This window comes from Anguilla anguilla, chromosome 13 (assembly GCF_013347855.1).
Source record: "Anguilla anguilla isolate fAngAng1 chromosome 13, fAngAng1.pri, whole genome shotgun sequence".
In the NCBI taxonomy this organism is placed as follows: Eukaryota; Metazoa; Chordata; class Actinopteri; order Anguilliformes; family Anguillidae; genus Anguilla; species Anguilla anguilla.
In genome coordinates this window covers 6405793-6424631 of record NC_049213.1, presented here as the reverse complement: position 1 = coordinate 6424631, position 18839 = coordinate 6405793, and the positions used below count along the sequence as shown (strand labels likewise).

The window sequence follows — 18839 nt, the reverse complement described above, 5'->3', positions numbered from 1 at the left end:
GCAAGGTACGTAACCTGCATTGCTTCTGTATATATCCACCTGTATAAACAGATGCAATGTAAATCCTGCAAAAAAGTTGTGTAAGCGCTCTGGATAAGAGGATCTGCCAAATGGCTCTAATGTAATAATCACATGATGTTTGCAAATTTTCTCTTTAATAGGAAATTCAGTGCCCGAACACCTACTTCTTACTACTTCGCTACATCTTAACCAGGTCATTTCTAAAACGGCAACCTTTACTTCAAATAAGAATACCAGCATGTGACACCCCTGGGAGGGAGATTCGGCAGTTCCAGGTGTGCACCGTCGGTTGCCGCATGGAGAGAGAGAGAGAGCACACCCACACCAACATGAAAACAAATAAACAAACACTTTCACCCAAAAGAAAGCAAAACTGAGCAACAGCTCTTCAGCTCGCTGCTCACAGCTCTTCAGCTCGCTGCTCACAGCTTTTCAGCAGCGAGTTTCATTTCTTTTTGTCCTGGGACAAAGGATACTCAAAAACCTCCTCTCTCGGTGTGTGTACTCCCAGTCTCGGCCCCAAACTGTGGAGAGGGAGCACACCTTTAAGCACCTGGGCTGATCTGTTAATGCAACCCACCAGTGTTCTCTCCACCAGTCGGCGTAGCTGAGACAAATCTGCTTCTTCAATGGACTAAATATCACATGCTCTTCTACACGTATTACCATTGTGTTTATGCTTTGATTATTCAGTGCACATTAATACCTGACTACGTAATTATATGCAGTGGCTTGTGTTACCAGAGAGTCCGGTCATTCATTACATTCAGTCATTTAACAGACACTGACTCACCCTTGGATTTTATTTTTTCACATTCCATCCATTTAATACAGCTGTATATTTACCGAATTTTCGGGGTAAGGACCTTGCTCAAGGGCACAACGACGGCAGTGCCCCACCTTGGAAATCAACCCTTCACCCTCTGCCTAAACGGGCCTGGTTCCCTAACTGCTATGCTGCGCTGCTGCCGTAATCACTTGTGATGGCTGTGGAGTGTTAAGACTAATCAGTGCCAGATTTCCACTTGCGGAACTGGGCTCCAGATACAGCAGCCCTTCCAGCTGAAAAAGGTCTTCTTCGGTTTCAGCCAGGCAGTCCGTGTGACTGCAGCTCTTCAGCTGGTGTTGGAGCTAAACGCTGAGGTGGTATTACCGGGAAAAAAGCGAGGAGTACTTTTACGACAGTTGATAAAAATAGATAAAATACGGTCAGAGTAGGCTGGTAATTCAGTAGTCCCAGAATAGAATAGAAAAGAATAGAATAGAATAGATCTTTATTTTTCCAAGGGGGAACGTCAGGATTCATTCAGTTCAGGATCTGAACTCACTTCAGATGGTCCGACCTTGAGATACACTCACCTTACAATCCCTTCTAGAAGCAGCACTTACTGTAGCAGTGATACGCCACTGCAGGGATGTGCCATCTTAGACTCTGGTCAGATTCTGAGAGGGGGGTCTGTGGACATGTTTTCTGCTGAATTCGACTCGCCCTCACAAAGTTTATCTGATCACCTTCGTAAAGCAGACAGGCTTTATCACTCTGAAGCGCGCAGCAGTTGGCAGGCTTGTAGTAGAGAGGTCCATGACTGATAACCCAGTAAATGTGCTTCTGTGCAGGAATGCAGAGGAGGATCAAGCAGTCATCTTAATGGGAAGAATGTATCCTCATTGTGATGTCACCACAGTGTGATGTGGCTCTCCACTGACTGCAGCTGGGAGGATGGAAAATCTAGAACTGGAACACCCAGCCTTGGGCAACACTGGCTAAATTCAGTACAGACCAGGGGTCTGCAACCCTGGTCCTCAACAGTCACAAGCCTGGCTGCTTTTTGTTTTCACCTTAAAATCAACACCCAGTTCAGACCTGTGTAACCTGTTGAAGCGAGTTAACTGCGTAATCAAATGCATTAATTGATTAATTAAGTGCAGAGTATCAGTGAAAACCAGAACCCGTGGTACTCCAGGACCAGAGTTTCAGACCCCTGGAATATACTATGGGCTGATTGTGAGGTGGTAGCACCTCTCACTCATTGGTTTCTGTGGGTTAATTGTCCCTGATGAGGGGCAGGTGTGTGTCCTATTGTGAGGTGGCTGCACCTCACACACATTGGTTCCTTGAGTTAATTGTCCCTGATTAGGGTCAGGTGTGGGAGTCCTATATCTAGCCCCTGTTTTCCAGGGTTCAGCACAGACTCATTGTTTGTCATGCTCTACGTGTGTAGGGGTGTAAGAATCCGCAGAAGTTACTGCATCGATCCTATCGGTGAGATTTGACCACCATTTAGTTTCTTCTCTGAGCTGATTCTCTCTTAGCACTGTGGAGGACATTTCGCCCTCGTCTCTTTAGTATACCTTTTCCGACCTGCCTGGCTGCGAGTGTCATTTCTTTAGTAGGTTACTCCACTCTGTTTTCCTATTGGGTTTTTACTTTCTAGGTAGCTACGCTGCACCGGTGTTTAGTTTTATTTTCTGAGTCCACTGACAGATTCAGTGAGTAGAGGGAGCGATTATTTAGAGCTCTTTATTATTTGGTGTTTCCCCTGTCCCTTTCAATCGCTTGGCGATTTTTGTGCTTACCCCTCGAGGTTAACTTCTAGATCCCCTCGGTCCGCAATTGCGTCCCACCTCCCACTACCGTGACACTGATGCTAATGCCTCCTAATATCCACAAAGTCGGCAGTTTGAGACTTGTTTTGGGGCGTTCTGCTGTCAATATATTTTTCAAGAGCGCCTCAAAGTCACAAAAGATATAATTAGAGAAATCTGTCCACAGTGCTTTTGTATCAATGTGTTTTTTTTTTTTTTTTTTTCTTGTACTTGGCTCTCATATTCACTGTTGGCAGATATGTTCTTGATCATGAATAGTTTGAACAAAACAAGTGAACGTTTGACCCTCACAGGCTGTCATGTTTGATACGAACAGATATTTCACATGAACTCTGTACAAAATTAGATTTTCAGAACTCGAGTTACCGCAAAGGCAACCTCAAGTGTCAAGAATTGCGTGCCCTGTAACTTGAATCTGGATGTGGGTGGAAATCAAGGAAGTTAAAGTTGGTTTAACACAGCTAAACCAGCAGGGACTCCTGGCAGGCAGACGATGCTAATCGGCGTTTACACTTTGGGCCTTTGCAACACATGATATATTTTATCGAAACAGATTTGGGATATTGTGACAGAGACACCTAGTGAGTGAGAAGCAGCTAAGGACAGTTTACTAAATTGTGGCTGACTTTGCACCAATTAATTTAAGCAAATCACATTGCTTTAGGCTAGCTAGCAGACTTATTGAGTGTGTATTAGCTACAGTGTAAGTGGCACACTGTAATCTTGTATGCCTAACTATAACTTGTGGCAGCAAATGTGAAAAGTAATGCACATTTTAAATAGAATCTTATTTCAGCCCTTTGGATTAATAACGAGTGTGTGGATCTAAGGAATTCAGTAACTTTCCTGGAAATATCCACGCACAGTGTTTTAGTTAAGATGAAGTTGAAAGATACTATCCATACTATTCAGGATACTTGAATAACTGCCATAAAATGACTTTCCTGCCACACGGTCCTCATTAAAAGCTTCCCTGAAAATAGAATGTACAGTAGTTCCTGTGTAATCAGCTTGTACACCTGTGGAGATGTTGAGTAATTAAGACTGCCGCCAGCAACAACACCATTTCACTGATGAAGGCAACATGCAGCCTCATCTTCACTAAAAAAATGAATGTGGATCTTTTCTATGTATAGGTATTGAATTTGACGATGACTCTGTCTTGTGTTAAAGTGCCCAGCTGGGTGTGCGCACTTACAATAAGCAGCTCACTGTCAGTACAGCGGTATATTAGATACCACAAAACAGGCTTGCAATTTATTTTAGAATTTGATCATATTTTACATGCTTCACCATATTAATTTCGGTCTCATGATACAAGCAAAAAAAACAATGGTATAATAATAATAATAATAATAATAAATTTATTTTATATAGCGCTTTTCATGAACTCAAAGACGCTTTACAATAAGTGGTACATATATACATACATACATACATACAATGAAACATACAATTCAGAGACAAAAAAAAAATCCCCTTGCATTGTTAATAACTCCTCACAGTATGAATTACCCCACACAGAGTTAATTACCCCTCGTCATTCTGCCCTGGCTCATGCGGGACCACGCCACTCGGCCACATCTGTCCCAACACACAGGGCCACACTGGGCAACACCCCAGCGCTTTCAGCACTTTCCTCAGGAACCCATACTTACCGGGACGACACTGCAGTTTCACTGCGAAAACTTAGCAGAGGATATTTCTGAGTGTTTGCTAATCCTTCTCCTCTCATGTGCTCCTAGCATTGTTAAATTTAATTCAGATGAATATGCAATGCAAGGCTGTGTGCTTGGGATTAAATGTGTCTTCACTGGGAGAAAAGCTCTATTCAATCCATCTGAGCCCAGTGTTACATTGGAGTAGTTGTTCATCTTTACTGGCAGATACTACTGTATAATTGTGGATTGTAGGGACCCAGATTTGCATAGCTCATCTTTATTGAAAAAATATGTTTAACTGCACAGAAATGCAGTAGCCGCTTATTTTTAATGTGAAGGGGGAATTCTGTCCACAAAACTCCTCTTATTATTATTAAGAAAATTGAAAATAGAATTGCCTTTTGAATTTGAGACTACTGTGTAATGGCGATCTATTGTCTTCTCTACATTGTGAAGTCACATCAGAATCAGAATATCGAAGATATTCTGATGATAATTTGAGTCTTATTTCAGTTTAATCCAAACTACAGCCACCACCAAATTATTTGTATGAATTCTCTACAGTGGACGGGAAGGGGAGGCATTATATACCTGGGTGACATCATCATTTGGGGGTGGGGCTCTGTGCATTTTATTTTTGTAGGGCTTAAGTATTACGTGTGTGACATTAGAAATGAGATATACATTTTTCATAAACAGGGGACTGGCATATTAAATAAAAAAATGCATATTTCTGGCTGGAATTTCTCAGGGCTCAGTGACAATAATGTTTGTGACAGTGTTGCTATGATGGTGTTTTATTGACAGGGGTTCGGAGATGTGGCGGGAGAGCACTGGCTGGGCAATGAGGTGGTGTTCCACATGACCAGCCAATCCCAGTACAGCCTGAGGGTGGAGCTAAGGGACTGGGAGGGAAACGCCCCTTACTCCCAGTATGACAAATTTCAGCTGGGCAGCGAGAAGCAGCACTACAGGTAACCGTGCACTGCACTTGCTCCATTACCAGCTGGCTTTCAGAATTCTCCACTGTCTTATTATTAATAATAATAATAATAATAATAATAATAATAATGAAAAACTTAAAAGACCCTGTGCAGTCAAAATCATGATTTGCAAATGCTTTTATTATAACCAAAGACTATAAGGTTACTTACACATTATTTTTAAAAGTATTTCATACATGTTTGTAATGAATTTGATTTTTTTTCCCTAAAAACTATACAATGCTCGACATTGCCGCCTGGCGGAGTATTTGGTATTGGTGGTTTTGAGACCAAATTTGTGACGTCGCGAATGTTTCTAATTTGCATTGATCAATGTGCGGTGGCCAAAACACTCACCCAGTATTAATATTTATGTAGTGTGCGCTCCGAAGTTCAAAGCCGGTTCAACGGACTGGTTCCGGTAAGCGTCCGTTCGGGCTAGATGACGTTCTGCTATTAACTGAATGAAGCCCACAAACTATAACGTCACCGTTAACCTCATCTCCCCAATTTACTTGCTGTCTGGCTGTTTACTTGCTGTCCGGCTATCGATAATTTTGCTAATGTAGTAATGAGCTGTACTTATCTTGTGTAAATTTAGCTAACGTTAGCTGGCGAGTGTAACGTTACTTTATTCTCCAGACTGTTATAACGTTACTGCCGCAAAAAAACCAATCAATAATGTTATGTGCTAACGTAGGTTATCCTATCACGTTAGGGTCCTATATTGTAGGCTGTAAGCGATGGGCTCATACATATACGGCTCAATATTTCTAATGCTGTTATTGCTGTACTCGTTATCCATTATTACGGATGTATGATAACTAGCTAACGTTAGCTAACAATTGACGTTACGTGGGGTGAGCGCTGATCCAGGTCAGTGGGAGTGAACGGCCGTGGCTGTCAATCAAAGTGAATGCATAAATAATTAGGACAGAACTGACACGCCCAGCCAGTCTTGAGTCTGCTATATTAAAAAATTCAGGTTTTACATCAAAGCAGGTTTTTTATCTTTTCAAAGTCTAATAAGTAGAAAAAATACATATATTGTAATTTAGTAACTAAATGAACAATTTAAATGTAAGAAAAGGGAGGCTGCACAGGGACTTTAAATGATTTTGTACATTATGTTTAAAACACTTTGCAAGTAAAACTGAAATGTATTATAATGTATAATAAAATAGAATAATATGAAATGCAATAAAGAATTTTAACTTTAGGAAATATTAAAATAAGAGTATGTTAAAAGTAGGCATTATGTGGAACAGGTACTGGACCAGAGGAAGTATAAGAGACATAAGTACAGGAATTTAAGTAGGTTTAAATAGAGGATTTTAAAATGCACTTTTAAGTTGCAGTGCAGTTCATGTCCTCTGCAGTACAGTGAGTTTTAGAGTTTTGGGAATCTGCTTAGAGAGTTCTCACAACCTTTTTTAATTTGTTTATAAATGTGTGCAACAGACTGAGAGCACCATTTTGTCTGTTGCATATTCAATGTAATGCAGTTGTTTCCTTTTTAGTGCTGGTATGAGCTGAAATAATGGGCCCCCCTGTTCCTCGCCAACTTATTTGCAAAATAAAGTCATTAAAGCTGCATTTGAAATATGGCCTGCCATTCAGCCGTGGGAAGAATCCTTCAGGGGGAGGAGCTGTTCACATTCAGCATTTGCATACTGATGGTGAAGCCTCTCCACACTCTCATGATGAATAACTATATTTCTGTTTTTTTAAACAACAATGCACTGGAGTAGATATGCTATTCATTTAAAACGCATTACATTAAATAGGTTGCTTATTTGATTTTAATTACTGTAAACATTTGAGAAAGTCACAAAAATGCAGCGTTAAAAAAACAGCATAAATTTAGGAAGTCCAGAAAGTGAACAGATACTGTTTGCTTTACACAGACGTGCAGTCAATACATATACAGACCTGCACGTATGAACCTGAGAGAGAGAGAGAGAGCACAGAGCACTTTTATATATTTGCAAGAAATAGTAGAACATTTATTTACTCTACTGTTGGTCACACTGCCCTATTGTGGCCAAAATGTGAATTTTATTGCGCATTTATTTTCTGATAAGATCTACTATATGATGACCAAAAAACTGTTTTTTGGCAGCAACGCTTTCTCTGCAGCTGAAGTCAAACAAAATAAAGCTGGATCCATCAGCGCTGAGATCAGAGAACCACTTGGCAGAAGGCAAAGTTCAGTCCTTTTTATAGATGAACTCGGTCGGGTCCTCCGCGTTCCGAGCGGTTCTCACACACATTCTTCACTTTCCGAGTCCTTTATAAGTCAGTGTTCAGAAGCGAAGAGCCTTTTCGCGAGGTTTCCAGGACGCGTAAACACGAAAAGGGCATTTTCGTTGTAAAAAAAAAAAAGGAAGTCGAATCCTGTACTTTTACAGAACTGCATGTTCGAAAAATAAAAAAATAAAAAACATGGGAAAGAGATGTCAAGCTTAATGCACTGAAGAATAATGGAGTACTTTGGATAAAATATACGGTTAGCTAAGTAACCTTTGTAACTTCGTAAGTAACTTTGCATCTTTTAACTTTGTAAAGTCTGTGTGAAAAACAGCCACTAGCCTAGATGATACCGTGCCATAGCAACATGTGATAAGACTGTTTTCCATCATTCACACAAACATCCTTGTGCGTGCACATTCTCAACTGTTCATCTGAGATCCCCAGGAGGACCCTGTGCCCATAAAATATGCTCAGTCTCTCCAGACACACTGATGTGGTGTCTCTCATCCAGAGTTCAGGCACTGTCACAGCCTTTTCCCAGTTCAGATCATCAGAACAGCTGATAAACATGTCACATTATCACCTTGTACCATATCAGGTATAAGGTGATAATGCAACTCTGTGTAACTCCGCACTTACCGCATTATTCCATGTTTATTGCTTTTTATCAATTTCTTTCTTAATCTATATTTCTGTAAAGTATGAAACACATTCTTACTACTTTATGGTTGTTATTTTTATTTGGAAGCCCTATTGACACTAGAGTGAGAGCATAGCTCTGTGTACTCTGCAGAACATAAGTCACTGAATACTGGGACATGATTGGTTGGCTGGTTTGTGAGAGCACAGTTTTAAATTTGGCTAGGATTCCAGAGCAACTTTTTTTTTCTCTCTTTTGAAAAGTACCATGGGATCTTTAACTTCCATCGTGAGTCAAGACCCCAGTTTAACGTTTAATCTGAAAGATGGCATCTGCAGAAACGCTGTGCCCTATCGCGACACAGCGGAATTCGTTTTCTGATTGGTGTAGAGCGGTGGTTCCCAAACACGGTCCTGGGGGGGGGGGCCACTGTGTGTGCTGGTTTTTGTTCCAACCACAATTGCATTCCCATAATTTTACAAGGTGTTCATTTTTCTTAATTAGGTGCTTTATGTGTTTTGAGTGATTATTTACACTCTTAATTTAAATTAGGAAATAGTTATGCATGCTATGAAGAATAGAAGTGCCATGTTGGCATTGTGCTTGGCGTACTATACTACAAACAATTACATAAAAACAAGTTTAAAAAAAATTATGGTTCAAATTAAAGATCATGGTGAATTAATAGGCTAATAATTGGTGCGACTGTGGACCCATGTCCACCATAACTAAGCATTTGGTTGATAACAAAGAATTCAAAGACAAATCAAATGATAATGAGGCAAACCTGCATTGTGTTGACAAGTTCAACATGTGTTCAGCAGCCTAATTAGGAGCCCAGTGAATCCCAGTCTTTTTGATCATTTAAATAATTCTGTTACCTCTTTTTATGTAATTGTTAGTAATACAGCACTACAAGCACATTGTGAATGTGAGATTTTTATTCTTTGTGGTGTGCATAGCTATTTCTGGCATAATGTGGTTTAAGAGGGTTAATAATCTCTCTACACATGAAAAGCACCTAATTAAGAAAAAAATGAACAGCTTGTTAAAATTGTGCTTACTGGTGATGTGGTATGTGTTGGGGATGTGATGTATATTTGGGTGTGATGTGGGTCGGGGATGTGATGTGTGTTGGGGCGAGATTTCTGTTGGATATAATGTCTGTTGGGGATGTGCTGTGTTGGGTATGTGAGTCGTGTTGGGGTTGTGCTGTATGTTGAGGATGTGATGTCCTGTGTTGGGGATGTACAGTGTGTTGAGGATGTGATGTATATAAGGGATGTGATGTGTGTTGAGGATGTGATGTGTTTTTGGGATGTGTGTTGGTGATGTGATGCGTGTTGGTGATGTGATGTATGTAAGGGATGTGATGTGTGTAGGGGATGTGACACCTTGTATGTCTTCCCCAGGCTGTTCCTGAGGGGCTACAGTGGTACTGCAGGGCACCAGAGCAGCCTGACCTCCCAAGGCACTGGCTTCAGCACCCGGGACTCAGACAATGACAACTGCCTGTGCAAGTGCGCCCTCATGCTGACTGGAGGTGCGTAAGCTGCCATAACTTATGCGTCTTCAGTAAGGGTGCTACTGTGTCCCACACAGCCTACACCCTTCAGTAAGGGTGCTACTGTGTCCCACACAGCCTACACCCTTCAGTATGGGAGCCACTGTTTCCCACACATCCTACACCCTTCAGTAAGGGTGCTACTGTGTCCCACATGTCCTACACCCTTCAGTAAGGGACCCACTGTGTCCCACACATCCTACACCCTTCAGTAAGGGTGCTACTGTGTCCCACACAGCCTACACCCTTCAGTAAGGGACCCACTGTGTCCCACACATCCTACACCCTTCAGTAAGGGAGACACTTTGTCCTGACCGTCTTCACCCACATCAGTGAGTGACTGTCTTTCTTTTCATATTAAGAATACACCCTTCTCTGCAAGCTCATAATCATGAGATATGTTGTTGCCTCAAAATTATTGGCACACTTGAAAAATGTGAGCAGAAATACATTCAAGTTATGAGCTATACTGTATGCTCAAAAAACTGACATTTTTATTATTTTATATGAATAAAATTGATCAAAGAAAAAGTGCTATATTTTAACGTAGGTATGACATCCTTCATTCGATGCTGGTGTGCATGGCCATGAAGCTAAATGTTGACAACAGCACCTGGTTCTAATCAAAGTTCCAAAGCTTATCTTTGTGTTATGGTCAGATAAGATTGAAGTTTAGCTTTTTTGGCCACTCACAGGAGCGGTGGGTTTGGCATTAGAAGAACAATGCTTATTATGAAAAGAATGCCATACCTGTAGTGAAATACAGTGGAGTATCTTTGGTATTATGAGGCTGTATTCATCTATGGACCCGGGGACTCCTGCTATGGTTAATGAAATCATAAACAGTAACTGCCAGGATATTCAGCCAAAAAACCTGGCATTCTCCCCCAGGTAGCTCAAACTTGGCAGCAAATTCATCTTTCATAAAGGTAACAATCTTGGGATAATAAATGGGAAATCAGCCAAGGAATTGTTTATTGACCACAAATGTACCATTTCCAATGGGCATCTTCGTCTCCAGTCTTGAGCCGATCTAAAATTTGTGGTTTGAATTGAAGGGGGTTGGTCACAAGGGCAGACCGCAGGATCTGAAGGATGGTGAAAGACTCTGTGAAGGTCATCAGTCCCCCTCAATGTATTCACCAATCTAATAAAACACAACAAAAGAGACAACTCTGTTTTATCATCGCAAAGGGAGGGTGCAAAATGCTCTGAAAACGAGTGTCAAATATATTTTGTTTGTAATCAAACAATTCATGTGTGGTTAAAGTGCACATTCTCAGCTTTTACTGTAGGTCTTCCTTGGCTTACCAGGCTCTTTGTGAGTTCTGAGCTCACCATTGCTCTCTTTTCTTCTTAATGGTGTTTCAAACAGTTGATTTTGGTAAGCCTAACATTTGGCCAATGTCTCTGACTGTTTTCTCAGCCTCATAATGGCTTCCTTGACTTTCATTGGCACAACTCTGGTCCTCATGTTGACAGACCCCAATAACAGACTCCAAAGGCAATCAAAAGGCTATAATCAGAACTAGATACTGAAAGCTGACTTATACATGCAGTAAAGAAGCAACTGAATACACCTGACTTATCAGAAACACCTGCCATTTTTCCCAAACATTATGGTGCCCTGAAATGGGGCTATGTATAAAAAGTGCTGTTATATCTACGTGGTGAAACCAAAATGTAATAAAATACCCTTTATAATAAAAGCTGAGAATCTGCACTTTAACCGCACATGAAATGTTTGATTACAAATCAAAAATTACGGAGTACAGAGCCAAATCAAGAAGAAAAAAAATATGGCTTTGTCCCAAACATTATTGAGCTTAATGCGTATACATACTGGACTGTAATGAGGAAAACGTTCATCTTTTGGAGAACACAGACATGTTCAATGACGAGTTGAAAAATAATAAAAAAAGATGAGTTTGTGATTGTTTCTGTGAACACCTCATTTTTCGACTGTCAGAACGGGATCGATCATTCCCCCTGGTCTTCACCTGTTTACGAACCCTTATGAACCCTTATGAACCCCTATGAACTTGCGTAGAGTATGCGAAAGTAATCACGCTCAATGGAGCTTACACAGCGGCACTGGGAGCGAATGCAGCGTGATGACAGCCAGGAAGTTTGCTGAAATGAGAACAAATGAGGAAATTCATCTATATTTGGACCATGCATATTGCAGGTGGCCACAATAATGTGAGCAGTCTTTGAAGTATTATTGTCAAATCGTGGTCCTGGAGGAAAAGTCGTTCACTGGGTCAATTTCAAAAACCTTGTGCAATGAAAATCCTCATTTTTCATGGAACCAAAGAAGAAATTCTACAGCATCAAACTTATTGTTTTCAGTTTGAGGTGATTGTTGAGGGGTAAGATTAATCTTAAGTCATGGCTGCCGCAGGCCTTGCTGGTAAAACAGACAGGCACTGAAATAATCTAATCTAAACTCTTATGGTAGATACAGTACAGCTGTTTTACAAATGGTCCATTGCAGCGTAACTATGCAGTCTGAGTGTGTTTTATCAGAATGACACATAAATGGGGAAAAAAGCTTTGTGCAAGTTTAGAACACCTGTGATTAAAGGTTGTCATGGTAGCAGCGATTGATCTATATGAATCAGAATATTCTTGGGCAGGACAGTCCTATTGACTCTTATAGACCTTCATAATGTTCAGAAGTTTTCACTCATACCTAGCAAAATTATATTTCCAGTGCATGCACTCATATATTTCCCAAAATAAAAGGCCTCTCCATCCCATTTCCCTTCAGAAAACATTTTTCATGCCTTCGTTTTTAATAACCAGTAGCGGGACCAGGGGGACAGGCACTGGAGCTCCTTTTGTAATTATAGTTGTTGCTGGGAGGCGTTCATGATACTCGGGGGGGGGGGGGGGGGGGAACCCTGACAACACAAAGGTGATAAAAACAGAATCTCCAGTTTGTAGTTCATGTTCAGCCTTGACCCCGCGGTGCAGTTTGGTCAGCTAAGCTGGGTCCCAAATCAATAACAGCACCGCATAAATTCCTCTGTTTGTGCTGTCGTGTACATGCCCATGTGGCTTCCTGTGTGTTTTTCAGGCTGGTGGTTCGACGCGTGCGGCCTTTCCAATCTCAACGGCATGTACTACACGGTGGGCCATAACATCCGGAAGCTGAACGGCATCAAGTGGCACCACTTCCGGGGTCCGAGTTACTCCCTGCGCTCCACCGCCATGATGATCCGGCCGTCCGACTTCTGACCTCGCCCCGCCCCGAAGGACGGTCTCACACATGAAATATAGAGATCCACACTCTAAAGAAACAAGCAAACACCTGAGGGGCCAAGCCCACACCTGTAATACTCTGAGATACTCTGCCTGTGGGACAAACTCACACCTGTAATACTGTGAGAGCCACAGCTTGTGGGACAAACTCACACCTGTAATACTGTGAGAACCACAGCTTGTGGGACAAACTCACACCTGTAATACTGTGAGAGCCACAGCTTGTGGGACAAACTCACACCTGTAATACTGTGAGAGCCACAGCTTGTGGGACAAACTCACACCTGTAATACTGTGAGAGCCACAGCCTGAGGGACAAACTCACACCTGTAATACTGTAACAGCCACGCCCTGAGGGACAAACTCACACCTGTAATACTGTAACAGCCACGCCCTGAGGGACAAACTCACGCCCTGAGGGACAAACTCACACCTGTAATGTTCTGAGCAGCACGGCCTGAACGCGTGTTTGATTCAGTCGTTCAGTCAGTGTATAGGTGGATCTGACTCAACGAAAGTCTCTCTTGCTGAGGCAGCACCAGCAAAGTCTGTGCCTTGGCTGTTTTTCATTTTCCGTTCTCTGTGATGCATTCTGGGCCTTCTGGTACACACGCCTATGTCTACAGCGCCGAAGAGAACAGAGGCATAACATTTTACTCTGCCGGCCTTCACAACTTCAACGGCTGTCAGTTGTGACATCAGTGAGCCCAGAGGACTATCGTCTGTATGACCAATGGGGAGACCGCTTCACGCTTTCAATGTAATTTGTACAGAACTTTATTATTTCTGTAATAATTTTGTAAGCTTTTTTTATTACTAGTAATGAAGGTATTTTTTATTTTTTCCCAAAGTAAACTCTTGTAATGTTCAGCAGCCTTTTTTAACTTGCACCCACAGGTTTAATGCATGTGTGTGTTTTACTAACAGTGCTTGGTGCTACTTTCATTTTGGAATATTTATGTCGCTGTGTTATCCTGTTATTGTTATTCCTGTTATGTCTCAGACCCCCTTTAAACCTGACATTAATATGCGTCTGATATCCAGATTGTATCTAGATATGATTTAGCCAGAAGACATTTACACCTGACATTAATATGCGTCTGATATCCAGATTGTATCTAGATATGATTTAGCCAGAATACATTTACACCTGACATTAATATGTGTCTGATATCCAGATTGTATCTAGATATGATTTAGCCAGAAGACATTTACACCTGACATTAATATGCATCTGATATCCAGATTGTATTGAGATATGATTTAGCCAGAACACATTTACACCTGACATTAATATGAGTCCACTGTCAGGTGGGCGAGAGCCTGGACAGGCTGCTAATCTATCACAGGGCTCACACACTCATACTTATGGGTAATTTAGAGTCACCAATTAGCCTACCTGCATGTCTTTGGACTGTGGGAGGAAACCAAAGTACCCAGAGGCAACCCACATGGACACGAGGAGAACAAGCAAACCCCACACAGACAGACCCCAAGGCGAAACTCGAACCCACGACCTTCTTGCTCTGAGGCAACGGCGCTACCCCGCTGCACCACTGTGCCGCCCTCCATGAAGTTGTGCAAACGAATATTTCCCAGCTGCATGTGGGTTGCAAACGCATTTGGATTTACGCTCATGTTCAGTGTGGCCATAGTGCGTCCCTACCACCTCCGGATCACACGTCATCTTGGGTACATTTACACCTCCATTTTTATGTGGTCAGGCGCTATTCGATTACAGTCCACTCACCTGAGACACGTGTTCATGCTAGGTGTAAAGGGGGCCTTATAGTTCTTACACCACCTTACTTAAACTATAACCTGCAATGCCTTATGAGTGCCTTATGAGATTCAGCATATTGTAAAATTCATCAGATATAAATCAAAAGATAAATAAAAAAAGATAAGTCAATAAACATCTAAGACCTATAAAGGAACTTTACTATGAAGCAGTTTTCTTATTTTTTTAATTTTTTATTTCTGTGGCACATTTCAGTCCCGAGAATCTCTAATGTAGTCTGATTTTTACAGTAATCATGTAGCCTAGTGTTTGGTTGTATATTTAGACTGTGTTTAGGGCACAGTGCGTTCTATATTATGTTGTTGTTGTCACTGTTGAGTTTTTATATTTTTGTTTTTAAGCCTGGTGTGACTTAACTCTTGATTTTTGTTAAATGCATTATAACTGGATCGTGTTTTCTGTGTGCTCGTGTTGTCTCATTTTCAAATTGTACCTTTAATTGTTGAACTGTTTCAGTGAACAGGCATTTATATCCCATGTTAACAGTTACGCAGTCATGGATTGTGATAAATGTATGAGAATGTTCTGTTTGTTAGAGGAAGTCCATAGTCTTACTATGGGGGCTGCTGAGGTTGGGTTGCTTTTTGAAAAGATGCACTTTATGAGATTGAAAGATGAGAAATGAACAGCACATAAATGGATTATGGCTCAAGAGGTATTGATGGTAAACAAAAGAACAGAATAGTTTTGCCTCATCTTTCCTCCCTTTGTAGTGCTTTTATATTCCGTCCTAAAATAAATGAATACCGCCCTATTTTGTGTGTTTTGATGTTATCTGAAAGCAAAGGAGAAACCATGATTGAACATAATTTTTTTATTTTATTTTTTTCTTCTTTTGGCTGTTCCCCTTCAGGGTCGCCACAGCGGATCATCCTGATCCGCATATTTGATTTGGCATATGTTTTACGCTGGATGCCCTTCCTGACGCAACGCTCCCATTTATCCAAGCTTGGGCCGGCACTACGAATGCACTGACTTGCGCATCCCCAGTGGCTGGGATACGAACCCTAGCGGCCGGCGTGGCAGGCGGGAGCTCTACAACTAGGCCACCAATGCCCCCCATGATTGAACATATATAGTTTAGGTTATCTCACCAAATGGTTCTGTGAAGAGAAAACACAAGTGAATGTCAAAAAAGAACATGGCAGAGCCCCTAGAGCAAGGACTCAGGGCCGCAGAGTCTGCAGGTTTAACTCCAGTCCTGGAGGGCCGCAGTGTCTGCAGGTTTAACTCCAGTCCTGGAGGGCCGCAGTGTCTGCAGGTTTAACTCCAGTCCTGGAGGCCCGCAGTGTCTGCAGGTTTAACTCCAGTGCTGGCGGGCCGCAGTGTCAATTTTGTGGTTTCCATTCAATCAGTAGCCAATTTAAACTTAAATCCAGCCATTAAGTGCAGAAACACTCCAAAATTAGCAAAAACCAGGATTCATGTCCCAGATAAAACAGAAACAAAGAAAAAAATGTGTTGGGGCTCTAATAAATAATTATTTGTGGGAATAAATCTAAAAATTGCCCGCAAGATTCCTTCACCTATTTTTATGGAGATTAGTGATAGATGTACCGTCTGTCTAAGAATGTGGGCTAACATAGTACTTCAGATGGATAGCTATATTTAGTGACTTAAATAATTACAGTTGTTCATTAAATACTGACACCCAGACACAATTGCCTCATTAAATTTAGTTAATGACACACGCAATTAAAAATGCCTCTTAAAAACAGTCTTAACAGTCTTGCTGCACTGCATCGAGGCGATTAACTGTATTAGAGTCATTAGCCATTTCAGTCCAAAACAACAGCTGCACGAATCCCAGTCAGATGTGTTGGCAGGGCCTAAAACACAAAGCCACTTGAAGACTCTCTGTCCGCCCGCGGTCCATCGCTGGCACACTGGATGAGTACCTATTGTCTGGCATAATTATTTTTGACAATAAAAGTTCAGATACCACTTTGCCACGGTTTTCTAAACGTGAGGTCAAAATTAGCACCGCTTCCAAAAGAGTATTTGAAATATAAATAAACCGTTTCTCTCAGTGCGTGCATGTTGCGGTTTGGCAGCAATCGCAAAGCAGATATTTGATAAACTCCAGGGTCCAGTTTTAAAGACCACTCCTTCACATTTTTAAGTGCTGAAACCAACCTTGCCAGTAAGCATTTGTTTTCCCTGTTCTTTGTTTTGCACAACTTTGTCCCTGTTTTTCAAAATTGCATTTTGTACTTTTTTTTTTTTCATGTACATTGCACTTTTTGACCCTGAATACGCTCCATACAGAAGGTCCCCACTTTACATTCTGACATCTGGGAGGAGAAGCAACAGTGTTGACATCATATCTTTTCTCATTTACTACAAGAAATTGTGTAAAAATGTGACAGTAACTTGAGTAATTATAATAAATATTTAAAGGTAATGAATCCTTTTAAAAGTTTTTTTCCCCCCTCTTTAAATGTGACTCAGCTGCATTGTAAAATATAAATTTATGGGTTCATCCTGACATCTCTTGCATAAGCCAACATAAATACCAGCTCAAAATAATTTGATGTTGAAAACACATTGAAGATCCAACAATCTGACAGATAAATATCTTCCATATCTTTCTTGGAATATGCTCACTTGTACTGGAGTTGTTCAAATATTGATATAGCCTTTGATTTAACTATAATTGTATTTATTCTTTAAAGTCTTATTTTAGCTACATGGAACACAAAAATAAAACAAAAAAATAAAAATTAACTTGCTTTTTCGTTTTTTTTTTTTAATTTTTATTTATTTGTACCCAATCATTGCTATTATTCTGTCCCATTGCTTCATGTGCAGTCAGTCTCTGTTTTGTTTCACCTTGCAGTCCATCAGCTCAGCTGCGCAGCCAGGTGTCCCACTGGTGCAGACAGACCGCAGACTCCTGAACAACCAGAGGCATCACTGTTGCGCAAGAGAACAGGAATCAGCCACTGACATGGATAGATAGCATCTCAAATACATGTATTTGAAATATCCATTTGAAATATGTACGTTTGTACGTGCACCGTTGGTCGCGCATCTCATTCCCCATGTGTTTCTACCTCTCCCAGCAGAGCAGCAATATCTCTGCCATTTTAGAGCAGTTCGGGGAGATTTTATTGGGAAGGTATTCTGTGTTCTGCAAGGAGATTCATTTGAGTGCGTGATTGATTGATTGAGTTGCTTGCACCATTTCAGAAGGACATTCCACATTGGCTTATAAGACACTGCTTTTATTCAGAACAATGTACACCAGGGCTGCCCAACACTGTTCCTGGATATCTACCATCCTGTAGGTTTTCACTCCAACCCTAACAAGATATTATCTTGTGCGCACAAGATCTGTAGCTCATGGTAACAACATCTGTATCTTGTCACTGTTATTTGGAAGCTGCCACCACCAATATGGCTCCCCCTCTCCGATTTTTACATGTGTATTGAACATTCTACTATTATTTGAATATCAATATTGCATAAACAAAAGTTATAAACACAAGTTAAATGGAAATGAACGGTCAAATCAACCATCATTTTGCCTGTATGCTTGAACATTTTTGAGCTGCTTATGTTGGTAACTAACTGGCAGTGCCATGACTTATGCTAGCTATGGAGCATTTAGCTAGCTACAACCCAGTCATATGAAGTTGTACATTCATTTACAATGATGAAGCAAAAACTGACTGTAAATGAAGTGCTAGCAATGTGAGAGTACCAGATAGCAAGGGCTGACTCTGGGCCAGAATTAGGTATTAGGCTACCTGTGGTTTAAAAACTTAAGGTAGATAAGTCAGGCAATTTAACTAGCCATCCAGATCCCTCCCACCCCCATTTGCAAAATTATTGGCTAGACTTCCAATGATTTGTTTCATTATAATTAAAGCCAAAGGAGGTGAAAGTTATGTTTGAGATTAGTTTTAGGTAAAACTCATCGTGGGTTAGACAGAACAGGTAAGTGTGGGGAGCCTGAGCACCTGTCTCTTTTGCCCTAAGTGGCCGATATTTCTGCATATTATTATTTACTTACTATTTATTATTCAATTATGGAGTT

At 41.0% G+C, this 18839-nt stretch overlaps 1 protein-coding gene across 1 annotated transcript in view; it reads left to right on the top strand.

Annotated features, from left to right (window-relative positions):
* The window catches only part of angpt4 (angiopoietin 4), a 60362-nt gene extending 44811 nt beyond the window's left edge, over nt 1–15551 (top strand). Inside the window, exons 7-9 of the mRNA XM_035388917.1 lie at nt 5097–5263; nt 9578–9708; nt 12812–15551. Of these exons, the coding sequence (XP_035244808.1) occupies nt 5097–5263; nt 9578–9708; nt 12812–12972 (459 nt within the window). The 3' untranslated portion in view covers nt 12973–15551. The remainder of the gene's footprint in view (nt 1–5096; nt 5264–9577; nt 9709–12811) is intronic.
* The last annotated feature ends 3288 nt before the right edge of the window (nt 15552–18839 follow it).